The 27,477-nt window shown below is 43.9% G+C and overlaps 1 protein-coding gene across 1 annotated transcript in view; it reads right to left on the reverse strand.

Annotated features, from left to right (window-relative positions):
* itgb4 (integrin, beta 4) overlaps positions 1–27,477 on the reverse strand; it is a 93,597-nt gene that overhangs the window by 59,208 nt on the left and 6,912 nt on the right. Inside the window, exons 4-19 of the mRNA XM_048611152.1 lie at positions 25,970–26,134; positions 25,808–25,884; positions 23,523–23,746; positions 22,133–22,236; positions 18,800–18,892; positions 17,620–17,743; positions 16,878–16,997; positions 14,696–14,802; positions 13,595–13,646; positions 12,219–12,401; positions 10,693–10,796; positions 9,421–9,479; positions 7,506–7,529; positions 4,725–4,873; positions 4,113–4,292; positions 3,309–3,460 (exon numbers count right to left, since the gene is read on the reverse strand). Coding sequence (XP_048467109.1) covers positions 3,309–3,460; positions 4,113–4,292; positions 4,725–4,873; positions 7,506–7,529; positions 9,421–9,479; positions 10,693–10,796; positions 12,219–12,401; positions 13,595–13,646; positions 14,696–14,802; positions 16,878–16,997; positions 17,620–17,743; positions 18,800–18,892; positions 22,133–22,236; positions 23,523–23,746; positions 25,808–25,884; positions 25,970–26,134 — 1,917 coding nt within the window. The remainder of the gene's footprint in view (positions 1–3,308; positions 3,461–4,112; positions 4,293–4,724; positions 4,874–7,505; positions 7,530–9,420; positions 9,480–10,692; positions 10,797–12,218; positions 12,402–13,594; positions 13,647–14,695; positions 14,803–16,877; positions 16,998–17,619; positions 17,744–18,799; positions 18,893–22,132; positions 22,237–23,522; positions 23,747–25,807; positions 25,885–25,969; positions 26,135–27,477) is intronic.

Genomic DNA, 27,477 nt, shown 5'->3' on the forward strand with positions numbered 1-27,477 from the left:
AGCCTCTGTTATAAGGCAGGAAACAACAAATTGTGCACAGTAAACTCCCAAAAAATTAACAATATGATTGTGACCAAATCTCTTGTGTTACATCAGGGATAAATTTTAGCTATGATACTGGAAGAATTTCCCAACTGTTCTGTGAATTTGTGCTCCGAGATCTTTTACAGTTAATGGGAGGGCAGGTTTTAATGCCTCGTTCCCAAAAACATCCTATCCGGAGAATTGCTTCATGTAGAATTTACAGAACAAAAGCATATTTGTGCTCCAAAGTAGACTTAGAATCATAGAGTCATATGTCATGGAAACAGACCCTTCGGTCCAACCAGTCCACACTGACCGTGTTTCCAAACTAACCTAGTCCTACCTGCCTGCATTTGACCCAAATCCCTCCAAACCTTTCCCATTCATGAACTACTCCAAATATCTTTTAAATGTTGTAACTGTACCTGCATCCACCATTTCCACTGGCAGTTAATTCCACACACAAACCACTCTGTTGGCCCCATGTCCTCTTTAAATCTTTCTCCTGTCACCTTAAAAATATGCCTCCTAGTTTTAAAATCACCCACCTTAGGGAAAAGACCTTTGCTATTCACCTGATTTATACCCCTCATGATCTTACAAACTTCTGTAAGGTCACCCATCAACTTCCTATGCTCTAGTGAAAAATGTCCTAGCCATTCCAGCCTATATTTATAACTCAAACCCTCCATTCCTGGCAACATTCTGGTAAATCTTTTTTGAACCCTCTCCAGTTTAGTAATATCTTCCTATAGCAGGGTGACCAGAACGGCATTCTCTCCCAAACTACTTTATCTAACCATTTCGGTGTGACCTTCTATTCCTTTCTCCCTTCTATGTTTATCTAGCTCCCCCTTAATAATCTTTGGGGGTCAGTTAGCTCAGTTGGCTGGAGTGCTGGTTTGTGATGGAGCATGACAAAACAGCTTGGGTTCAATTCCAATACTGGCTGAAGGTCTCAACCTTTCCCCTTGCCTGAACTGTGGCAGCCCTCAGGTTAAATAACCAATAGTGATCTCTCTCTCTGATGAGATAGCAGCTCTACAGTCCTTTGGGACTATGGTGAATTTAGCATTATCACTTAAAGCCATCTTATATTATTCACTCTCAGCAGGGTAGCAGACACTCTCAGAAAAGTTACTCCTGAATTCTGATTGGATTTATTAGTGACTATCCTATGTCATGGCCCCTAGATTTGGACTCCCTCACATGTGGGAACAATCCACATGCCTTGAAAAAATTTAGAAAACAGCCCAGCTTCCAACATTGTTCTTATTCCCCCTAAAGGTCACCTCTCACTCCCCCAGCCACACCTTTGCCATGTTATATCCCTCAAGTCATCTTTCATGTCCCAATGCCATCCTCTGCCTCTTTCATACTCCCTCATTTCCTGTCCCCTCAGAGTCACCTTCCGTTCCATGCTTCATTATATCCCCAAGCCACTCAATATCCCCTCCATGCCCCACATGTGCATGTCTTCTCATATCTCATGCAGCCTAATGCATTCTTCATGCTCTCTGTCTCCAAACCTCCTCCAATCCCCCATGCCCCAATATCCCTTGTGCCATTTCCATGTCCCATCATTCTCCCATGTCTCCTCAATCCCCCATGCCATCTCAAGCTCCCGCAGATTCTCTATGTTACCTCCCTGCCAACTCACAACCCCCTGCCATCCCATGCCCCCATACACTCATGCCAACTCCTCGTGGCCTCATACCCCTCATTCCCCTCCCACATTTCTTCAGCTTTGGATGCATTATAACACCTTTTGCATTAGGAAAAGTACTGCAAAGCATGTTAACACTTACATTATGCTGGTCAATGTAATTTTTGACTTAACTTTGCAGGTCAGAGTACTACAATCAATTACCATTAAAATTAAAAATTAAAAATGCATCACTAGTGGAATTTGAAATTGGCAATACATTTAACATGAGACTATCAGATTGCTACCATTTCATGGGAAAATTGACTTGAGAAGGGATGACAGTCTGGAAACAGACCCTTCGGTCCAGCCAGTTCACACTAACCGTGTTCCCAAACTAAACTCTTCCTACCTACCTGCATTTGGGGATGAGAAACGGGTTGACTTCATTGAAACTTACAGTTTTGAAGGATAGATATAGATAAACTTTCTTGAGGCTAGTGAGTCTAAAACCAGGTGACGTTACCTCAGTGTAAAGGGCAGGTCATTCAGGACTGAGATAAGGAGGAATTTCTTTATTCAAGGAGTGAAGCATCTTTGGAATTCTCTACACCTGAGGACTGTGTAAACTCAATGTTTGAGCAGGTTCCAGACAGAGTGCGACAGGATATGAGGACAGTGTAGGGAAGTGGTGTTGGGGTAGATGATCAGCAATGACTTTTTTATTCATTCACAGGATATGGGTGTCACTAGCTGGACCAGCATTTATTGCTTATCCCTAATTTCCCTGAGGGCAGTTAAGAGTCAGCTACATTGCTGTGGAGCTGGAGATTAATGTAGACCAGATCAAGTGAAGATGGCATTTCCTTTCATAAAAGGACATTAGTGAGCCAGATGGGTTTTCCCAACAGCTGGCAATAGTTTCATGATCATAATTAGACTCTTAACTCCAGATTTTTATTGAATTCAAATATCACCATTTGCTGTGGCAGAATTTGAACTGAGTCCCCAGAACATTGCCTGGGTCTCTGGTTTAATAGTCTAGCAATAATACCACTCTCCCTTATCCTAACTGACCTAATTGAATGGCCCAGCAGCTTCAATGGGCTGAATAGCCTAATCCTGTTCCTAGGTTCCTAACTCCGCAGCAGGCATCTCCCAGTAGTCACCAACTGTCTGACCTGGTGGGGTTTTTTTTTTTTTTTTTAGGGATACAAAACCTGAACTGGCACATGAGAATAGAAGTGGAAAGAGATTTAGAAGCCTGTGGTCCTCATAGTGGCATCTCCAGACTCTAGAGAACAGGCCAGTGGCATTTACACTCGTGGCCTGCCTGATCCATGAGGAGATCAGACAGAAATAGTGCTGGGTCAGAAAGGCAGAGGAAATTTGCTTTTGCTGCCAGAGAAATCAGAATTTCAGGGTTCTTGAGTTGGTTTCCAGCTCCGGAATTTCTGGCCTCAGAACTGTGCAATCTGGAGACTGTATCATCGATACAGACAGTGGCAGACAAGAACTGTGCCTCTCTCAGAAACCAGCCCAGCTGGGGATCCACTCCACACAGTCAGCTACAGTCATTGTGATGAACAATCCATAAAGTGTCTGGCTCAGCAAACTTTGCTACGTGTGTCAGCCATACCTTGCCATCCTTGGCGGTGCGATCTTTTATCCTGTAAGAGACCTGTGTGCGTCCATCCTCCCGTATCTCCCGGATAAGGGGGATTTTGGCCACCTTGTCTTGCCTTTGGTATCTGTATGATGGCTGCAGAAAGGTGATAATACTTTTGGCTACTGGAAAGACAGAAATGTACACATGTCAAACGGTGCCAAGAAAGATTAGCACCAGAAGTTCACCAATGTTGTGATACTGCTCCCCCATGCGCCCCCCCCACCCCGAGCCAGTATTCCACTGGAATTACGCCAGCCAATCTCCAGCCCAGGAACATGTACAATCATGTCAGGGTGGGAACGTGTGTGGGTTCAGATGCCTTTCACAATCGAATGTCTTTCTGCCACTCATTGCCTAACTTATCCATTGCAAATGGCCACTGTCATTTGTGGAGCCATAGCCTGGACTGGGGGAACAAAAAAAAAAAAAAAAAAAAAGAGAGAGAGAAGGTGGCAATGGAGATGGTGAGGCAATGACCTAGTGGTATTATCACTAGACTGTTAGTCCAGAGACCAGATAACGTCCTGGGACCTAACCAGAAGAGGCACCAGATGGAATCCCCAGGAGTGATGCCTCTCCCAGTTGAACAGAGTGTAATCAAGTACTCGGCTTTCAGCCCTTCAGAAACAAATCGTGGGCAAAGTAACTTTGAGAGTATAATATATCAATATGAAGATAGAACGGAGGTAGCTAGATTGGGGTTTAGGGGCTGAATGACAGGGGCCACACTGAACCAGAACCATTTGGGTCAAATTGAGATTCCTAAAGACGTACAGGCCTGTTTGATCATGGTGATGTACACAAATGGCTGGTCAATCTCTGCATTTCCCTTTGGAACATCAACAGCCTCCACTTGCAATTGCTTCTCATCATCATCTTCATCCTTCACAAAGAGTGGGACCCGCACATCAATGAATTCGACACCATCTTGGAATTCCACTTGCCCATGAGCATCTGCCAAGACAGTAAGGAACACAGATTTGCTCCATACACTGAAACACTTGCTGTTACACCTTAGGTCCCTGACATAGGAACAGACCTGGGAGGAGACTGAAATCTATTCAACTCACACAGCTCTCACCACTATTGTCACAATCATGGAATGGTGTATTTAAAGGTAAATCTTAAGATCCACTCCATGCAGCCACCTCCACTCCTCGTGATCCATTCCATACACCATTTCCCTAAATTGCTCAATGAGCCACTCCATACAGTCAATTTCAGTCCTAGTACGTCACCCTGTACAATTCCCTCCAGCCCTGGGGGATCCACTCCACACAGTCAGCTACAGCCCTGGGGGATCCACTCCACACAGTCAGCTACAGTCATTGTGATGAACAATTCATAAAGAGTCTGGCTCAGCAAACCTTGCTGTTTGAGACTCACCTCGATCAGATGCCACTGTATAGTAGCCGGGCAAAACCTTCAGACTGTTGAAGGCACCCATGGACACCATGTCTTCAGTTGTATTGACAATCTGTTTCTCTGCTGATCGAAAGGCGGGTAATTGTGTGTCGATGATGGTCAGGTCCTGCCTATGGTGAAACACAGTCAGAATTACTAAGTAAACACTGCAGATAACCGGACAAACTGGAGATGTTGGATTAAGTTGACTTTAAGTCCTGGACATTAATAGGAAGGTTCAAGAGCAAATTGGACAAAAACTTGAAATGGGAACAAAAGTGGTATAGTGTTGGAAAAGTGGTGGGGGAAGAGAATCATAGAGGTCCACAGCATGAAAACACACCCTTTGGCCCAATTTGCCCATGCTGCCCAGTATTCACAATTTAAACAAGTCCCATTTGCTTGCATTTGGTCCATATACCTCCGTACCTATCCCTTCCATGTACCTGTCCAAATGTTTAAATGACAAAATTGTACTCACCTCCACCACTACCTCTAGTAGCCTGTTCCAGACATTCATCGCCCTCTGTGTGAAGTAATTGGCCCTCTGGACCCTTTTGTATCTCTCCCCTCTCACCTTAAACCTATGCTGTCTAGTTTTAGACTCCCATACAATGGAGAAAAACTGTCTGCCATCTACCTTATCTATACTCTTCATGATTTTATACACCTCTACAAGCTCACCCCTCAGTCTCCCATGTTCCAGTGAAAAAAAGTTCCAGCCTATCCAACTTCTCCATATAGCTCAAACCTTCCAGTCCAGGTAGCATCCTAATAAATCTTTTCTGTAGTAGCGCGACCCTCACCAACATCTTGTACAGCTGAAACAAGACATTCCAACTCCTGTACTCAATGCTCTGACCGATGAAAGCCAGCATGCCAAAAGCCTTCTTCACCGCCCTGTCTACTTGTGACTCCACTTTCAAGGAGCTATGAACCTGCACCCCTAGATCTCTTTGTTCTATAGCATTCCCCAGGGCCCTACCATTGATGGTGTAAATCCTGCCCTGGTTTAACCCTCCAAAATGCATTTATCTAAATTAAACTTTGTCTGCCATTCTTCTGCCCACTGGCCCAGTTGATCAAGATCTCGCTGCATTCCCAGATAACCTTCTTCATTGCCCACTATACCACCAATCTTGGTGTCATCTACAAACTTACTAACCATACTTCCTAAATTCTCACCCAAATCATTTACATAAACAACAAATACCAGTGAACCCAGCACAAATCTCTGTGGCACACCGCTGGTCACAGGCCTCCAGTCTGAAAAACAACCATCTACCACCATCCTTAACCTTCTACTGTCAAGCCAATTTTGTATCCAATTGGCTATCTTTCCCTTGATCTCATGAGATTTAACCTGCCATGTGGTACCTTGTCAAAGGCCTTGCCAAAGTCCACATAGACAACGACTACCGCACTGCTCTAATCTCCTTTCTTGGTCAACCGTTCAAAAAACCCAATCGATTTCCCATGCACAAAGCCATGTTGACTATCCCAAATGAGTCTTTGCCTCTCCAAACGTCTGCAGATCCTGTCCCTCAGAATCCCTTCTAACAACTTATCCACCATGCATGTTAGGCTCACCAGTCTAAAGTTACCAGGCATTTCCCTGCAGCCTTTCTTAAATAATGGCACAACATTAGCCACCCTCCAATCTTTGGACACTACTTGGTGTAAACTGGCCCTTTCAAAGAGCTGGTACACGAATGGTGACTGAATAGCCTCCTTTTGTGCCATAGGATTGTGTAAATATTGATCCCGTAACCCAGAACTACACACTTGCTTCACTCGAGGTTGGGTTGTACAATGGTGTTAATAAGTCCCAACACCTCTCCAACGAGGGTCTGGGCAGTGCACAATATCAAGGCATCAACAGGATTTTGCAGCCTTGATACCTGTCCAGCACCTTCTGTTTATCAAAGCATGGTTTAATTTGGTGGGCAAGAGCAGAATTCATGAGATAATGGGAAACTGGGCCTGAAGAGTTTCAAATACTTAAAGGGATAGACAGGTTGGATGCCAGTAAAATGCATGGCTCCCCCAGGAACCAGGGGGCATAACTTCAAATAAGGGGAAGCCATTTGGGGCAGGGATAAAGGGAATTCCCTTTCGCTCAGAGGGTTATGAATCTTTGAAATCCTCTATCCCAGAAGAGATGGAAGCTTGATCTTTAAATATGTACAAATTAGAGATTGACAGCATTCTCAATAACATAAAGGGATTCAGAGGTAGTGTGGAAGAAGGGTGTTGAAGTGGTTGAGCAGCCCTGATCGTACTGAATGGCGGAACAAGTATGATGGATTGAATGGCCTACCCCTGACCCTCTGACCCTAAGATTTACTCACTGGCAGGTCACAGGTACAGATATAGCTCATTCTAACCATAACATGCTCAAGGTTTCCACTCTACAGCATATGATCTAGGCTGACACAGTAAGCGCAGTCCTGAGGGGAGAGCTGCACTGGCACAAGTGCAGTCCTTCAGATGAGGAGATGTTCACTCATGAAGAAAGGTGCCAGTAGGTCAAGCCCACAGCAGCACATCAACAACTAAATGTTGAAGAAAAGGTCATTTTAAAATATCTGTCAACATTTGTGAACAAGGAAGGTGCAGTCAATGTTCCGGAGTGAGCTGTACAAGCGTGGTGTGGGCTGTGTCAGCTGCAGGTTGGTCAATCGACAGTGATCATTTATAACTGGCAGGACAAAACATTCAGAATGTGCATTATAGGCTAGAGAGTGTCCAGAAATCACTTACCTTCTTCCTGCATTTGGTTGAAGCCTAAAAATAGAAATCACAGTTTTAAATGTTAGATCAGATAAATTCTCAATTCCAAGTATTTATAAACATCACAAAAAGGAGATTAAAGGGGAGAGAGAGAGAGAGAGAGAGAGAGCGCGCGAGAGAGAGAGTAGGGAGATAGAAAGACAGAGGGGGGGAAAGAAAAAGAGAGGCACAGAGAGAGAAAAATACACAGGGGGAAGAGGGGCACGGAGGTAGAGAGGGACAGGGGACAGAGGGAGGGGGCACAAGAGGAGCGGGAGCACAGAGGTAGACAGCACACAGAGAGTGAGAGGAGCATGGGGGAAAGGGGGTACGGGGAGACAGGAGCACACGGGGGAGAGGGGATACTGAGGAAAGGGGAAGAGGAGCACAGGGAGCTAGATGAAGCTCCAGTGAAAGGAGAGAGAGCAGACATGCCAACTCTCCTGTGACATGACTGAGAGAGACATGATTTCTCAGCCAAATACCAGTCACACTGATAATCTTATGAGAGAGATGTGAAACCTTGTGATTTTATTTTGGCTGTTTATTGTGGAATTGTTCACACTCCTAGGTCATCCTGACACTTTTACCCTAATTCAGATCCATCTCTGACCAACGGGTTCTTCTGATGCCAGGAAATCTTGCTAAAGTGGAACAAGAAGTTCCAACTGTGACAGTGATGGGGTTGGATGGAATAGTAATGGCAGCTTTCGGCCATGAATGTTGGTGAGAAGTGCACAATGGTGACTGTAAGATGTGATATGATTAGTTCAGGCTGACAGTGGTTAAATTAAAGCAGAAATTGTAGTGATCTTGCCTGAGTGATTGTACAATGACTTAACATCTGCAAATTCAGACAGCTTTTCCAATTCTCATTTGTAGGAGTGAAATGAGGCCAGTTGGCTCCTAGAACATTGAATGTGCTTGAACTTAGACTCATGTTATTGCTGATGAATTTTAACTCCGTGAGAGAGGGAACATTTACAAATACTGTCAGATTAAGAGCTGAACTGTTTGTGTGTCAGATATGAACATGAGACTGGAATCAGGGCCAAAATTAAAGACAGCAAGATTTTTTTCCCCCCTGAAAGACACGGATGAACCTTTTGCGTTTTTGCAACAATCACAATCACTTTAAACTATCCTAACTGAATTGAAATTCTCCAAATACCATGGTGGAATTTAAACTCCTGTACTCTGGTTTATTATTCTGTGTCTAATTAACTAATTTCGAGATATTGCTAATGAAAATAATGATTCAAACTAATTATTGAATTTAATTCTTTAAATATTTATATGGCGTGGATGGGGAGCCAATATAGTGCATCATGATACATAAGGTATCAGAATTCTCGGGGACACATTGATAGCTCAGATCCTTCTGGTCATCCAGTCATTGTTTATATGCTTACATTAATGTAACTGTTACTATTATATTTTAAATAACTCCAATTTGAAGATGATAATAGTTACTCCACAGTAGATAGAAGCATTTTTAATGTGTTTTTGCATGTTTTAATGTATTAAGTTTCTGGTTCATGTGTTAGCATTCATTTCAGAAGGAGGCAGCTGTTTCAGCCAATAAGTGGCCTCGTTGAGAGGGGAGATCTTTCTTTAACATGTGGGAATAACAAGTAGAATTTTAAAAAGTTATTGTATAAAGCACTTATAGATGCAGAAATATGTAGTTCTTAAGAATTAGCAGTTAAATAATTCAGTAATGAGCTTTGACAACAAACGTCAATCATTATTGGTTTAAAAATTGAGAAAATAGCAGCTGATGCTTTTTATACTGAACTAAGAGATTGTGGTTGACATTAGAGAGAGATAACACAAGAACAGAAACAGAATGCGACTCACATGTACAAGACCTGACAGACTCAAGAATGTAGGGAAGAATCCTTACCTAAACTTGGTCTTCCGGACTCCCTGGAAACCTGGCATGGTTTTGAACACATCATTGAGCTAAAGTCACACAGGTCAGAAGTTAGTTGTGATATTAAACAGTTATTAAAATACACAGTATTTTCAGAACAGAAACTGGTCATTTATCCAACTGTTTACACACATCCTTCCTCATCTCACCCAATGGCGTATCCTCCTATTGCTTTCTCCCTCATGTGTTTCTCAAACTTGCCTTTAGAATATAGCATGAACAGTTACAGCCTATCACTGTCACCCCAGGATATTGACAATGAATGTGATAGTGCACAGATACAGCCTGACTCTCATGAATCCTCCTGGGTCCATGGGTCTGGGTAGAATCAACTAATATTATTGTGTTGCAGTATTTCTCAGTGGTTCTAATGCATTGATAAAACATTGTAAGTTGTATCTCAGAGTATCGTGTATTTACCCCCAGATTTCCACCTCCTAATTCTCCCACTGAGTCTCTCTGATGGATTCTAGTCTTGGTTCAACATCTCATGCTTATTCTTCACTAGATTGTCCTGAACCTCTTGGTCTCAGTGGGTGTAGAGGTGAGCCCCATCTTGTCCTAATCACTGACAAAACTCCTGGAAGTTGAGACCAGAATCCCAGCTCATTGGTTCGAGCAACAGGTGAGAAACAATGGAAGGCAAACTGAACAGATTGCAATAACTGCATTAGACCAGACCAGGAGCTATAACCTCAACATTTCTGTTCTATATAACGTAGCGCTACACTGACCTTTACCCAAGAAAGGTAAAGCTCACATTCAAAAGGAGTTTGTTTACTGTTAGTTTATTAAAATAGATATAATAAATAAATAAATAAATACATATACAATAGTAAAAATCAAACATATTCCTACCAGTCTTTTCCATAATAAATTACAATGCCCACATTAACAATGGAAACTACCTCTATGAACACATCATGCTACCACTGCATCAGCAATTTTTGTTATAAATTTATATTAGATAATAAAATTGAAGATACCTATGTAATTCTGAAAGTGGGGTTGAGTCATTGTGGTAAGTTCACAGGGGATTGACTAATATTAGAGAATAAAACTGAATTGGAATATACCGTAAGAAACTGTGAAGGAAACAGATTATGTGCTGTCTTTGGATTAGCTGCAATAAAAGCTTTTAGCAGGAAAGCATGCATGGTGGATGGGGAAATAAAATAAAACTGTGATCGCAGAATGAGAGCATACAGTCTGCACTGTCCCGGTGCATGCATTCACACTTACATTCTCCTCCACCTCCATGCGTAGCTGCTTAAACTCTGTTGAGTCTGGATTCTTCAGCACATCATTGTATATTCGGGCTGCTCGCAGTGACAGGTTGTACAGAACTGAGAATGAAAAGTTGTACAGGATCAGAAAGTACTCAGATTAGATGGAGTCATCCACTATGATATTAAAAGTCTTGCATTTAGTCACTTGCTTAAACATTACACTTTACCTCTGTCACACTTCCCTGACAGAATAATGTTGACTTGGTGAGTTAACTTTGTTTGTATCCTTATTATTCACCTATTTGTGGACAACACCAGGATTGGCCATGGCAAGGGATCAGTCCAGCCAGTTAAAGAATGTTTCTCCGGAAGTGATGGACAATCCACAGAATATGTATTCCCATATTTGGGTGACTTTGTTCAAATAGGATGGCAATGTTGAGGTATTCAGGTATCCACTGCTGTTGAGGAGTTGGCATTATTAAGTAGCCAGAAGTTCAGTTATTTGTGACAGCAATGGAATAAATAAACACAGTCTAGGGAGCGAAGCTGGGTCTTGCTTGGCTTTGTATAAATTCCATTCAGACCGGGAATGTGCTTTGAAATACTGGGCAAGGCAGCCCAAAAGTTTCAACATTCTGTGTGGCTGCACCAAGGTCAAAGAGTCCTTCTTCTAATAGAGATATCGTAGACTTTCACACTGCATGGAGTTCCATGTAAGACTCTTCTCTTATGCTGCTGAACCAGTTAACTGCTGGGCATGAAACAGGTTCGACACAAAGCCAGATTTAAAGGTAGCCGTTCTCGACAACCACAAACCTTCCAACAATTTTAAAAGTTGTACAATGTGATCAATACAAAGTTAAAAATCTTACTCTTATTGGGAAATTAAAAATGAGGCAGCTACAAAACAAAAATTGGTGGCTGTTGACTGTGGCATATTAATTACATTGCACAGATCCCACATTCCTGACCTTTGGAATTTAATTGGCTGTGTAACATTGAAAGATGTTTGTCTATCCCAATCCATTTCTTTCCTAGGCTTCTTGGATTCTGGGTCTTGGTGACTGTACTTTAGCTGCCTAGGCCCAAGGCTCTCCATCCTGTTATCTCTCTATCTTCTTTTAAGGTTGTCTTTACAACTTAACCCCTTGACCAAATTTTTGACTGTGTCTTTACTTAGTATGAGCTTTTTACATGATTGTGCTCCTTGTGAAGGAACTTAAGTTCTTAGGGCTAAAGGGATCAGGCTGTGGGGAGAAAGTGGGAACAGGGTACTGAGTTGGATGATCAGCCATGGTCATGCTGAATTGCACAGCGGGCTCGAAGGGCCTCCTCCTGCTCCTATTTTCTGTGTTTCTGTGAGATGTTTTAGTCTCTTAAAGGCACAATATAAATGTAAACTGCTGTTATTGCATGAGTAGGACCAGCACAGAAATCTCAAAGGTTTGTTTAAACAGAGGACACCAAGATGCCACTTTTCAAACCATTGAAGTAGCTTTCTGTTCAAAAATGCTGAACCTCTCCCTCAAGACTCACCAGTATCATCAGGATTGGTTCCCTGATACCGTTTAGAAGGTTCTCTGTGAACGTTGTCCATCACCTTCCACCTCACAATGTCTGTTCCGACAGGCTTGTTTGTCCGTATCATTGGTGTGTCAAGGTAGGTGAGCTTGCTTTGATTTAACATGTGGCGGTTTTCCTTAAATCCAACCTTGGTACCTGGAAATAGAACAAAGGCAGATTGAATAAAAGTAGAAGCTCAAATTGGAAGAGTTGGGGTGATGTGAATAAAATGTCTAATTTGCTTAAAAGAATCAACAGGGTAGAATTACACAGAATCAGGCCATTTGGCCCAAGCAGCCTATGCCAACAGGATACAGAGAAACAATTTCTTCGAGTAGAGGAGTCCAGAACAAGGGAAAATAATCTACAGATTAGACCCAGGCCTTTCAGGAATGCTGTCAAGAAGTACTACTTCACAAAAATGGGTAGTGTAAATTTGGACCTTTTCCCCTCAAAAGGGGATCAAATTAGGGTTTTCAAGACTGAGACAGATAGATTTTTGTGGGTAGGGGCATCGTGCGTTAAGTGGCAAATGCAGATAAATAGTGTTGACATATGGGTCAGCTAGGATCTGCTTGAATAATGGAATAGACTCAAGGGGCTGAATAGCCTTCTTTAGGTCCATGAAAAATATATTAACTGTACTGAGCTGTGTTTACAACCATCTATAATTTCTTGCGGTCCTGGGCAGACCAGTTGTCATTCCGAGCTATGATGCATCTAGATATGATGCTTTCTGCAGTGTGTCTATAAAAAATGGTAAGAGTCTTTGTGAACATGCTGAATTTCTTTAGCTTTCTGAGAAAGTAGAGGCGTTGGTGTGCATTTTTGATTGAAGAATAGCTTCTTCCCCGCTGCTATCAGACTTCTCATAAATTAAAATTGATCTTTATCTGCACCTTCTCTGCAGCTGTAACACTATATTCTGCATTCTGGTCTATTACCCTGATGTATTTATGAAAAGTATGATTTGCCTAGTTAGCACTCAAAACAATGCTTTTCACTGTATCTTATACGTGTGACAATAATAAATCAAATCAAATTGTTCTGAATGATTGGGTCCAATGTACTGAGTTTGGTTTCCCTGGGTGTTTGCTGCAGTCTATTGAGCTCCAGTATTAGATCAAGGCCTGAGCGGGTCTGAAGTTTGAGTATCCATCTTTGGCAGACTGCTGCCTTCAGCAGGACACCCAAACCAATAATGGTCGGTTGCAGTGCAGAATGTCACGTCAAATTGAACTCCCAGCACCCATTTTGCACCCGATCAGTTTCTAGGCCCATGATTCTTCACCGTCCGATCGATTTGAGAAATCAAATTTAGTGCAGAGATTCCACAAGACTGAGATTACCTGCAGCACAGCATGGCAGCATCGCACAACATGGGAGTCTCGCACAGCAAGCCTGTGAAAAGAGTCACAGTGAGCCACATCAGGTTTTCAATAATTGGATTTCTGGTCACAATACTTTTCATTTGGTAGCAATTTGAAAAAAAACACACACAGCAACCTGTCAGGAACGTTACAAATAGAACTGGGTTAATAACACAAAGTTCAATCTGGGACAAACCCCATCTGCTCTGTGACACAGAAACCAACACCATCTGATACTCAAACCCAATTCTGAAGGAACAAAAACAGAAGTTGAGGTTGTTGACTTGCTGGTCGAGCTGGCTTGTTCTCGTTCAGACGTTTCGTCATCATGCTAGGTGACATCATCACTGGAGCCTCTGATGAAGCAATGTTCTTCTACTCCGCTTGGAATTTATACTGTTTGGTCCGTTATGGTGAGTAGTGTCATTTCTGGTTTTGATCTGTATGGGTTTGTATATGGGGTTCAATTCTATGTGTTACAAACCCATACAGATCAAAACCAGAAATGACAGTACTCACCATAACGGACCAAACAGTATAAATTTCAAGTGGAATAGCATAACACCACAACCTGAGCTACAGATCTTTGCCAAAACGTTTGAAAAACTGCTGGAAAAGCTCAGCAGGTCTGGCAGCATCTGTGAAAAAAATATCAGAGTTAAGGTTTCGGATCTGGTGACGCTTCCTTAGAGCAGTTATGAATAGGGCTCCAGTTCTGAAGCCCTATCTTCAAGTGAGTGCTCTGTTACCCAACACAATTTGACCTGAGGCTCAATCCTAATTTCAAGGTCCAGTCCCCAGTGTGATAATTCATGGATAAGGTCAGTCAGCAGCTCAATTTTCTGAAGTTTGTTTGTCCACATTTTCACCATGTCTGACACAATAGAGTCAGTTCTCTGAGCCTACAGTCAATTTGATATAGGATGCATTGGAATATTTGGTGCCTATACTGAAGTTCTCAAGATTTCATTCTGAACAGCCCCCAGTGACAGCTGGCCCATAACAAGCCAGGTTAGTACAGTTAATACACTCTGCCTTCTCCTTTCTGTACCATAGTGTGAATCGGAAATGAGCACTCACCCGAAAACAGGCACAGTACTTCCAGCAGAGCAACAACAGGAGACCCAACAACAGCATCAGGAATATGATGAGTGGAATGAGCCAGAGGAAACCTCCTGGAGGACAATCTGGAGATGGAGAATAACATCATCTTAGCAGATATTAGGGATAATCTAAATACCAAAATGCACCTTTCAAACCCACGACCACTTCCATCTAGAAGCACAAGAGCAGCAGGTCCATGGGAACAGCACCACCTGCATGTTCCCCTTTAAGCCACTCACTGTCCTGCCTTGGAAATATATTGCTGTCCCTTCACTGTTGCTGATTCAAAATCCTGAAATTCCCTCCGTAAGGGCATTATGGGTCAGCCTACAGAACATGGACCACAGCAGTTCAGCAAGGCAGCTCACCACCACCTTCTCAAGGACAATGAGGGATGGGCAATAACTAGTAGGACCCCAGCAATATTCACACCCCATGCGTGAATCAGAAAACAAGAGACTATAAGGAGATGTATTAATACAAATCTAACATAGGATGGAAACTGGAAGAAAATTGATTAATTTTTCCAGTTATGTATGAGAGCAGGAATCAGCACCGATGATGTTAATGCTAAACTGTTTAAATCCTGTCAAACTTACTTGTTACATGCATTTTCTTTGTTTGAGTTGAGCTTTTGTAGCTTTGCTAAGTCGATAAATGCAAGAGCGTAAATGAAAGAATTATCTATATGGTCTGTTATATGCTTTTGTTAAAAGTTTTTTATGTTAAGGACTTTTATTTTCAAAGCCAATGTAAATGAAACTTCCATTGTGGTAAACCTTCTTTCTTGTAAGGGGAAAAGGTGTGATAAAATCCTATTTTTCTGTCTATCCATTTTATACTGTGCAAGCTGCAATCTGTGAATACTATAACATTCAGAGAACACAGAGTGCTCCAAGAGATTGCTACTTTTGACTGTTCCAAAACATTAGTGACATCTGTACTGCCTAAGAACAAAGGTGGGCTTATTGCAAGGTTTGCAGTAGATTATGCAAAACAGTTCAAGTGTCTCTCAGAACAGTTCAAAGTTTACATGCAGTTGGAGTCAGAAACAGTGAGACCGTGTATGAGAAAAGGAGGACAGAAGGAGGCTCCATGTTAAGTGGTGCAGCTGTTTAGTTGTACTACAAAGAGAACACTATTTCTGTGTGGTTGGAGCTCAGGGGGAAGTCCCAAGAGCAGCTGGAAAGCTCTGTGCAGTTAGGAGTCAGGGAAATCCTAGAAGACAGTTTGTATAGCTGAGCAAGATTAAAGCTCTGGAAAAGAGAACTAACGGCAGTATTGGCTTGGTGAAGCTTGCTGACAATGGAAAAGCCATGGTTGTAATTGGAGTAGGTGCGAGAGTTTCATTTTCAGAATCTAGGAGGAGCGTGGATCTCAGAAAAGTAGGTGAAATATCAAGGATGAAGTGGTTTTTGAGGGAATTTGGAGGTAAGTCATCAAAAGAGAAGAATTGAAATGCCTTTGATGTGATTGATGGTTCACAGAGTATATTGCTGCAAAATCCGTAGCACCTTACTTAGCTGCATTTACTATTTGATGTACTCTGGAGTGTTCAACTACAGTTTGTCTGTAGGCCTGTTTGTTTCTGGCTACTTCTGGACATTAGAATATAAATTATACATACATACATGTAGCAGATTGCATTATTGTTCTAACATTATGTATTAAATTTTAATAATGTTGTTCCTAAGTTTGAAATCTTATGGCTTTACTATCAAAGTACCTGAGATCTCATACTTTGTCTATTTTAAAAATAAAAGTTGTAGGTCCCTAACCAGGCCACAATGTATGTTTGATGGCCTGCTCTGGAGCCATAACAGTGTGCAGGGTTGGTCTCTGGAGAATGACTTATTCTTCTTCATACATCTTTTCATGAGGAAGTAGGAACTATCAGAGAAGGGCACAGCAAGATCCCACCTAGCTCACTCTCCAGAATTCAGCGATAATGGAGTTGATGAATAATCAATCAATCTTAGTTCATGACTCTAGTGCCACATGGGAGGTGAAGAGAAAACCAGAAGTATCCCATAAGCAAGCCAAAATGTTCACCCCACTTCATCTCTCCAAATTCTCAGACACTTCTGTCCTTATTCTCATTAGAAGCATTGGTAGCCAATCAACAAAAGTCAGAATTCCAGTTTTATTTTCCACGCACCTTTCTGTTTCAGCACCTCTACGTAAGTTTGGTTGCCAACTAGGGGCATATTCACTGTGTAATAAAATGTACAGTCATCTTCCTCATCACGGAACTCACAGTGTTCTGTCACTTCTTTTTCTGTAATGACAAAATAATATTTGTAAGTGTCGAGGTGCCTCATATTGCAGACCTTTCACCTGGCAGTTTTTGAATTGAAGCTCGTTCCAGAGATTTGAGTCTACAATCTAAGTCGATGCTCCCTTGCAGTACTGAGGGAGTACTGCACTGTCAAATATGTCATTCACTCAAAGTGGTGCCTGCCCTCTCAGGAGCACATTAAAGTCTCACAGCACAGTGAGGTGAACAGGTTCCTCTGCTGACTTGGCAGCGTGCAGTATGCAAACTGCCGAGCCATTGGTCAGTCTCACCCAGCCGTGTCTGTAAATGTAGCTTCATCCTTCGACCATGTGACAACAGTGAGTGCACTTTACAGTATCTTAGATCAGAGTCACGTTGAAGATTACAAAGGGAATTGGCAGACCTGATCAGGGAACACTGTCCACTCAGGAAACAGTCTCAAATCCAATGGAGCACAAGTTTATAAAATGAGGAGCTTATGAGTAGGAGGACATTCCAAGACAGCCTCCTTAAGTTCAGCAATAGGACCGATGTCTAAATGTGGACAGTACAGAGGGTTCAAAAGATGATTCGCAAGAGTGGGACTTTCCTTCAGTAGTAATTCAGTACAGTTCCAACTGACCTGGTTTCAGTTCCTCCACAAAAGTAAAGACGCTTGTGCACTTCTTGCAGTTGTTTCCTTTCTTGTCCCCAGTATTCCAGGCCCAGCATTGGACACAGGTGCGAATGTCTTCACATAGCCCCAGCTGCAGCAGTTAGAGAAGGAGAGAGGAACAGTGTCTATGAGACAGGGACACAAACTCATCCCCGAATTGTAACCCCAGTTTCAAGCCCCAGTTGACAATGAGAATGGAGCAGGCTGTGGGGTATATGGGAGGATTTAAATCAGGGCTAACGCCCGTCCCCTTTGTTCCCCACAAGCTCCTGCCCACTGCCATTGAAAGTATACAAGGACCTCATTAAAAATGCTGAGGTCAGGGGCCTGATACCATCAGTCATACTGAGGCAGTTTACACTCGGATTTCTATCTCGTGCTAAAAACTTGCTGACAAGCAGCTCAAGGCCAGAAGAGGCCCAGGGCAGTTTGAATTTTTTAAAAGTCTCCTCATGAGTCCAAAGGGACCAAACAGGCACAGCCCCACAAAGAATTCTAAGCCTCCCTATCCGGTTTCAAGAACTGCAGGGCTTCTCCCAGGACAACAAGAGACTTTCTTTGTTGGAGGTGCCATCTCCTGGATGAGATCTTAAACCTGTTTCTTTTTCAGCTAAAAGGAAATGATCTGGGTAGCACGCTGGCTCAGGCGTTAGCACTGCAGCCTCACAGTGCCAGGGACGTAGGTTCAATTCCCCCCTTGGGTGACTGTCTGTGTGGAGTTTGCACGTTCTCCCTGCATCCAAATATGCGCAGGTTAGGCGGATTGGTTATGTAAAATTGCCCATAGTGTCCAGGGATGTGCAGACTAATTGGATTATCTGTGGGGTTACAGGGATAGAGTAGGGAGATGGGCCTGGTCTGGGGACCCTCTGGATGTGCGGTATGGACATGATGGGCTGAATGACCTGATTCCACACTGTAGGGTTTATATGATCCCACAACACTGCCTAAAGAAAGGCAAGGACATCCTGACTAATATCTATGACTATTACAAAACAAATAATCAGGTCATAGGTACATATGGGAGCTTCCTGTATCTTAATGCCTTGCTGTATTTTCTACATTATAACAGTATTTCATAGGCTGTCAAGCATCATGGGCTTTTTTGAAGTTGGGAAAAGAATGGTATGAATGATTACATACTTACCAAGTACAGTAAAGAGCTACAGGTCGGATCAACATTGTTATCATCACACCGACATCTTCCACAATCACAGACACCTTTACCATTGCAGAGTCCCTGTAATCAGGAAAATAAAGGTGGAAACTCTAGGTTAGAGAACATCCTTGCACCCAGCTCCTCCCCCTGGCCATCACTGGTTTTGTTTGAGTGAGCAAGTAGAGAGGAATTCTCCCCTTTGAACAGAGTAACCAGGACACTCCCAGACAAGGTCCTTGCTGAAAACGAGAAATGTTGAAGTCCTACCAAGTTTTTTTTGTGTGACAGCAGATGGAGCTCTGACACAAACTACAAGACAGTCGGAACTGCCGATGCTGGAGAGCTAACAAGGTGTGTTGCTGGATGATCACAGCAGGTCAGGCAGCATCAGAGGAGCAGGAAAGCTGACATTTCGGGTCTGGACCCTGCTTCAAAAATGGGGGAGGGGAAGGGGACTCTGAAATAAATAGAGAGAGGGAGAGGCGATGATAGAAGGTGGATAGTGGAGCAGTTAGGTGGGAGGGAAGACGGACAGGTCAAGGAGGCGGGGATGAGATGGGCTGGTCTTGGGATAAGGTTGGGGGAGGGAAGATTTTGAAGCTTGTGAAGTCCACATTGAGACCATTGGGCTGCAGGGTTCCCAAGCGGAATACGAGGTGCCATTCCTCCAGCCTTCGGGTGGCATCGTTGTGGCACTGCAGGAGGCCCAGGATGGACATATCGTCCAAGGAGCGGGAGGGGGAGTTGAAGAGGTTCGCAACTGGGAGGTGTAGTCGTTTGTCACGAACCGAGCGTAGGTGTTCCACAAAGCGGTCTCCAAGCCTCCGCTTGGTTTCCCCAATGTAGAGGAGGCCACATAGGGAACAGCAGATACAATATACCACATTAGCAGATGTGCAGGTGAACATCTGTTTAATGTGGAAGGTTTTCTTGGGGCCTGGGATGGGGGTGAGGGGCAAGGTGCAGCCTTATCACCTCAGGTGACCTCCCACCCACAGCCTCCAAACTCATTGTTCCCCAACCACGCACCGCCCGCTTCTATCTCCTTCCCAAAATCCACAAACCTGGCTGCCCTGATTGACCCATTATCTCTGCTTGCTCCTGCCCCACCAAACGTATCTCCACTTATCTCGACTTCATTTTCTCCCCCCACCCCGGTCCAGGAACTCCCCACCTACTTCCGTGACACCACCCACGCCCTCCACTTCCTCCAAAACTTCCAATTCCCTGGTCCTCAACATCTCATCTTTACCATGGACATCCAGTCCCTATATACTTGCATTTCCCATGCAGATGGCCTAAAGGCCCTCTGCTTCTTCCTGTCCCGCAGGCCCGACCAGTCCCCCTCCACCGACACCTTTATCTGCTTAATCGAACTCGTCCTTACCCTTAACAACTTCTCCTTCAACTCCTCCCAATTCCTATAGACAAAGGGGGTGGCCATGGGTACCCGCATAGGCGCAAGCTATGCCTGCCTCTTTGTAGGATACGTGGAATAGTCCCTCTTCCACAGCTACACTGGCCCCATCCCCCACCTCTTCCTCCATTACATCAATGACTGTATCGGTGCCTCCTCGTGCTCCCATGAGGAGCTCGAACAGTTCATCCACTTCACCAATACCTTCCATCCCAACCTTAAGTTCACCTGGGTCATCTCTGATACCTCTCTCTCCTTCCTGGACCTCTCTGTTCCATCTCTGGCAACCACCTGGAAACTGATATCCGTTTCAAGCCCACTGACTCCCACAGCTACCTAGAATACACCTCCTCCCACCCACCTTCCTGCAAGAATGCCATCCCTGTTCCGAATTCCTTTGCCTCCGCCACATCTGCTCCCGGACATCCCAGATGTCCTCATTTTTCAAGGACCGCAATTTCCCCTCCACAGTGGTCGAAAATGCCCTCGACTGCATCTCTCACATTTCCCGCGTCTCAGCCCTCACACCCTCTCCCCGCAATAACAACAAAGACAGAATTCCCCTCATCCTCACGTATCACGCCATCAACCTCCGGATCCAACGCATCATCCTCCACCACTTCTGCCACCTGCAATCTGACCCCACTACCAAGACATTTTTCCCTCCCCACCCTTATATGCCTTCCAGGGGGACCACTCTCTCCATGAGACCCTCGTCCGCTCCACGCTCCCCACTAGCCTCACCACCCCCAGCACCTTTCCCTGCAACCGTAGGAAGTGCTACACCTCCCCCTCACCCCCATCCCAGACCGCAAGAAAACCTTCCACATTAAACAGATGTTCACCTGCACATCTACTAATGTGGTCTATTCTATCCGCTGTTCCCGATGTGGCCTCCTCTACATCGGGGAAACCAAGCGGAGGCTTGGAGACCGCTTTCTGGAGCGCCTACGCTCGGTTCGTGACAAACGACTATACCTCCCAGTCGCAAACCACTTCAACTCCCCCTCCCACTCCTTGGACGACATGTCCATCCTGGGCCTCCTCCAGTGTCACAACGATGCCACCCGAATGCTGGAGGAACATCGCCTCATATTCCGCTTGGGAACCCTGCAGCCCAATGGTCTCAATGTGGACTTCACAAGCTTCAAAATCTCCCCACCCCCGACCTCATCCCAAGACCAGCCCATCTTGTCCCCGCCTCCTTGACCTGTCCATCTTTTCTCCCACCTATCCGCTCCTCCCTCCTCACTGACCAACCCCCACCCCCATTTCCTACCCACTAGCCTCATCCCCGCCTCCTTGACCTGTCAGTCTTCCCTCCCACCTACCCACTTCCTCCTTCCTCACTGACGAACCCCCATCCCAACTCCCTACCTACACCCACCTTTACTGGCTCCATCCCCACCTCCTTGACCTGTCCGTCTTCTCTCCACCTATCTGGTCCTCTATCCACCTTCCATCATCGCCTCCCCCTCTCTCCCTATTTACTTCAGAGTCCCCTTCCCCTCCCCCATTTCTGAAGAAGGGTCCAGACCCAAAATGTCAGCTTTCCTGTTCCTCTGATGCTGTCTGGCCTGCTGGATTACTAGTCCGCTGTTGTTACCTTTATGTTGCCACCTCTCCTTATCCTGGAATTTACCCCTCCTCCCGGGAAATATGTTCTCTGAATCTGCTTTATATAATTTAACCCTTTAAACCCAGAGTATCGTTTGATGAGAATGTCATACCAGCGGCACAGATTAAATCTGATCTGAAACAGGAATGGGTGGTAATGTTTTGACGATAGCACAAGCAATGGTTAACCAGTATCCCAAGTTAAAAATCATCGAAAACGCCACCACCAGTGTCCAGTTTCCACCCGACACAGTGTATGTGATGCTGTGATTTAATTGCAGTCTCACCTCATTGGCGTCAATGCATGTGGCATTGCTGATAGGGCACTCACAGGAATCACCTGTCCATCCTTCACTACATTTGCACTTTTCCTCAAAACATTCACCGCGATCTGTGAACAAACCAGAACCAAAACTGAATCAAAAACCAAATTTATACACTCTGAAGGCACAAAACCCAATTGGCCAAAACTCGATGGAGAACCCATCAAATCAATGCAACCCATATTGCCAACACAATTACTCAATGCAGTGCATACTGCCAAGACCATTAGTCAATGTAAATCATTTTTAATTATAAATTTGATCAAATAAACATAGTGATTACTGGAAATCTACAATTATTTGTCAGCATCTAGAAAGGCAGGCTTAACTCAAAGATCTGATAAAGCATCTCCAAATATTGATATTCCTTTATTCTTTCAACTCTTGATGTCTGGGTTATTTCCACCTTTGTATACTTTTCTGAAGCCAAACATTTGCGATTCCTGTTGAAGTCAAGGCTGCAGAGAAGGGGCAACCCAAAGGAGCTCCACATCCACAATGTTCTCATAGTCAACAGAAGCCTTTTACCCCTGAATCATATGCTTGATTCCTGGAGAGGTTGATCATTTAACACTCTTCAGGGATTCCGTGACATTAAGTTCAGTGTTACAGTTAATATTCACAGTTGGCCCTGCCAACATTTGGTGGCTCACTATCTCTAAAAATGGAGGAGGTGCCATTAACTACCAACAGTCTGCAGTAACCTATAGTCAACGATGTATCACTTCAGGAGCGATCTACCTGCTCAGTGTTGTTCATTGCCATCCTGAGGTACTAAAACCCAATCATCATGTTTCAGTGGTGAGCTAACAGAAGAAACCTGAGCACTGAACCTCTTGGTGTTACAAACTGGCATTCCATGATTTCCCATTCACACTGGGTCAGAATCTCCTGCACTGTGTGTTTCCTGGTCTAAACATCATGAAATCAAACACAATTGCATGGATGACAGCACAAGATCTGAGTTCAACATTCCCATTGCAGTACTGAGAGAGTGCTGCGCTGTCACAGGTTTGGTTTATCAGATGCTCATAACATCATTTCTCATTGATGGATATTAAAAAGACCCCATGACATTACTGGAGGGAGAACAGTGTGTTCTCCCCAGTACTCAACAATATTCCTCAAACAGCACTGGCAATTTTGTTCTTTGTGTCATCATGCTGTGTTTGACTTGCAAGTAAACACAAGCTTTCTTCAAAAAGAGCCTGTTAGTTGGAAAGGGCTTTGGATCATATCATAAATTTGAGCCAAAGCTTTATAAATCTTGGTGATCTTTCTTTTGCTGAAATCCATGGGAGAAGTCTAATTTCCATACTAGCAGCCCCCCACCTTTAGTGCAAGTGTCACTCACCATTACATATAAAGCCAGCAAAACGTGGGCAGAGCAGGGTGCTGTATTGACAATATTTTCCCTCAAATCTTTCCAGGTGGTGATCTGATGGATTGCAGTAACAAACTCCACAGTAACAATCCCCACGACCGGAGCAAATCTGGGAATTATCAAGTGGATTCTTGCAGGCTTCGATCTCAGTACTATTCTGCTTACTTGTGTTACATTCACAGGTCTCCCCATGCCTGAAGAAGGAAATGTACAGTTTCAACTTCAGTGAAATAACAGCCTCACTCAGTGGCTAGCATGGTTGATTTCAGAAAATGAGCCTTTTTCCCTGACGTTTAGGCGAATTAGAAACAGGTGGTGGCCATTCAGCACCTTGAGCCTGTTTCACTTATCAAATCAAATCTCAATTTACCCAACTCAATTCCATATCTCTAAATACCCAATTTATCAATCCCAGTCTCCAAACATCCAATTGATGTATTATTAGGATACAGGGTTGGCCATTTAGGACTGAGATGAGGAGAAATATGTTCTCCCAGAGAGTAGTGAGCCTGTAGAAGCCTCTGCCACAGAAAGTGGCCGAAGCCAAACCATTTAATGTTTTCTAGCAGGACTTAGATATAATTCTTAGGGCTGAAAGAATCAAACGGTATGGGGAGAAAGCAGGAACAGAGTACTGAGTTGATTTGTCAGCCATAATGATATTGAATGTTGGAGCAGTCTCGAAGGACCTATCCTATTTTTGTTCCAACTCCTGTTCCTATTTTCTAAGTTCCTATGACCTCTGACCATTGCTGTGTTTGTGAAGAAGAGTCTTAGATTTCCCTTTGTGTGAGGACAAGCTCCCTGACAGGAACCCTGAGCAGCCTGACTCTTCATTTTAAGATTACTTTCCTTAGTTCTTGATTGCCCAGAGGAAGTAGCTTTTCTGTATCCACCGGCACCGAATCAGCAGAAATTTATTGCAATTAAAAATTGGGAAGACTAAAGCCATTGTTTTCGTTCCCCATTCCAAAATCTGCTCCTCACCTACCAACTGCTCCCTTGCTTTAGCACAGTCTGAGTCTAATCCAGACTGTTTGAAAACTTGGTGTCGCATTTTACCACGAGATGAGCGTCCAACCACATATCTTGCTCTATCGTCAAGACCTGTAACAAATCAGCTAGCGTGGCCTTCCTCAGCTCATCTGCTGCTGAAAGTCTCATTCCTACCTCTGTTAGGGCAAGACTTGACTTTCATCTACCACTGAGCTGCCCATTCTAGCAGCCTGTCTGTTTCTTCCTGAATTTTATCTCTGTCCTCCTTATGGTTCACACTGCTTTCAATACTTTGTGCTATTTGCAAACGTTGATATTGCACCCTGCACAGGTAAACCTAGGTTATTTATTCATCATGAAAAGCCCAGCGCCAGTCGCTGGGAAATTCCACTGCAAACTTTCCTCCAGTTCAAAAAAGGCACTCTCAATAACTGTCTGTTTCCTGGCACTCAGCCAACCTCATACCATATTGCCACTGTTCCTACTAATCTAAAAGCTTCAATGTTATTGATAAAACTGTTAAACAATGGTTCATCAAGCACCTTTTGAAAGTTGACATTCACCACACCAACATAATCAACTCTTGCTGTAAATTAATCAAAAGTAACTCAATGAAATTAGTTCAACATGATTTGTCTTTAAGGACTCTGTGCTGGCCCTTTCTTAATGAATCTACACTTTCCCAACTTGGTGAAGCTACAACATGGACCATATGCATTCTTAACAGTGACAGGAGCATGCAAGAGACAGAGCTAAGCAATCCCATAACCAGGGGATCAAATGTAAGTTCTGCAGTCGTTCTACACCCTGTTGTAAATGGTGGTGGACAGTGGAGGAGATGGCTCCACAAACATCTCCATCCTCAATGATGGGGAAGCTCAGCACATCATCACACACAAAGGCCAACATCTTCAGCTAGAACTCCTGACTGAGGGGATCTACCACAGTCTCTGGAGGAATCCAAGTTGAAACACCCACTCAGCACATTTGTTCGACTTTTAAATTCAAGATTTACGAATGAATTGAATTGAAGTTCCCCAGATGGCATGGTGGGACGGGTAGGCCTTTGGGTTATTAGTCTAGTAACATTAACAATACGCTAATTCCCCGCATTACAAGAATGACGACATTCTTCAAATCTACTTAATTTGCTCAAAAACTCTCTCAAAGCTGCCGAGGACATGAGCGGGACAATTGAATTGCAGGTCCCTTTGCTATTCTTTCGTGGTCAGCCCCACATGGCTGTGCTTATTTCTTACCAAGTATCTTTGCACACGCACTGCCCGCAAATAAAGTCACCTTGTTCTTTACATTTTGAAGAGTTCTTCTCTGGATTCTGTTGATGAATTACAGCAGAGAGGTTAGAGAGTGTGAAACACCAATTGTAATTTTCAAAGTAACGCATGGTAATGCGATCTTACCAATTCACACAAACATTTTTCACACAACAGGGAGGTATCCAGTGAGAAAGCGTCTGTGAAAGTGCTGGGCTTGACAATTAGGTTTGCTTTCTGGTCCTTTTCATAGGTACACACATGCTTGTTTTTAACGGAATCCAGAGCTTTCACTTTCAGCTCAAACTCTTTCTGTTTATGAACAGATAAAAGAAACAGCATTAACAGCATAAGACCCTCGATCCGTGCAAACTCCTCCAGCCCGCATACCCCTTTCTATCTCTGTCACCTCCTCCAGTCCCCTACACCTCTCCCTATCACTGTAACCTCCCCTAGCCCCTACACCCTTCTCTATCACACTAACCTTCTCTAACCCCTATACTCTTCCCTCTCACTACAACTTTCTGTAACCCCTACACACCTCCTTATCACTGTAACATCCTCCAGTCCCTACACCCCTCCCTAACTCTGTAACCTCCTCCAGCCTCTATTCCCCTCCCCACATCTGTATCTCCTCCAGTCTCTATACCCCTCCCTGTCTCTGTAACCTCCTCCACTCCCTACACCCCTCCCTATCACTGTAGCTTCCTCCAGTCCCTATACCCCTCCCTAGCTCTGTAACCTCCTCCAGCCCCTATACTCCTCCCTATCACTGTAACCTCCTCCAGGCCCTACACTCCTCCCTATCACTGTAACCTCCTCCAGCCCCTACAGCCCTCCCTATCTCTGTAGCCTCCTCTAGCCCCTACGCTCCTCCCTGTTACTGTAACCTCCTCCAGCCTGTACACCCCTCCCTATCCCTATCTTCTGGCAGCTTGTTCCATACACGCACCACCCTCTGCGTGAAAAAGTTGCCCCTTAAGTCCCTTTTAAATCTTTCACCTGTCACCTTATACCTATGCCTTCTAGTTTTGGACTCCCTTACCCGGGGAAAATGACCTTGGCTATTCACCCTATCCATGCCCCTCATGATTTTATAAACCTCTATGAGGTCACCCCTCAGCCTCTGACGCTCCAGGGAAAATAGCCCCAGCCTATTCAGCCTCTCCCTGTAGCTCAAACCCTCCAACCCTGGTCGCATCCTTGTAAATCTTTTCTGAACCCTATTTAGTTTAACAACATCTTTCCTATAGCAGGAAGACCAGAATTGGATGCAGTATTCCAAAAGTGGCCGAACCAATGTCCTGTACAGCCACAATATGACATTCCAACTCCTATACTCAATTCATTGACCAATAAAGGCAAGCATACCAAACGCCTTCTTCACTATCCTGTCTACCTACGACTCCACTTTCAAGGAACTATACATCTGCATCCCTAGATCTCTTTGTGTGTAAGTCCTGCCATGGTTTGCCTTACTAAAATGTAAGTTAAACTCCATCTGCCACTCCTTGGCCCATTGACCAATCTGATTAAGATCCCATTGTACTCTGAGATAACCTTCTTCACTGTCCACTACACTATCATCTGCAAACTTACAAACCAAATCTCCTATATTCACATCCAAATAATTTAATAAATGACAAAAAACAGAG

Source organism: Rhincodon typus, chromosome 23 (assembly GCF_021869965.1).
Source record: "Rhincodon typus isolate 14 chromosome 23, sRhiTyp1.1, whole genome shotgun sequence".
Taxonomy (NCBI): Eukaryota; Metazoa; Chordata; class Chondrichthyes; order Orectolobiformes; family Rhincodontidae; genus Rhincodon; species Rhincodon typus.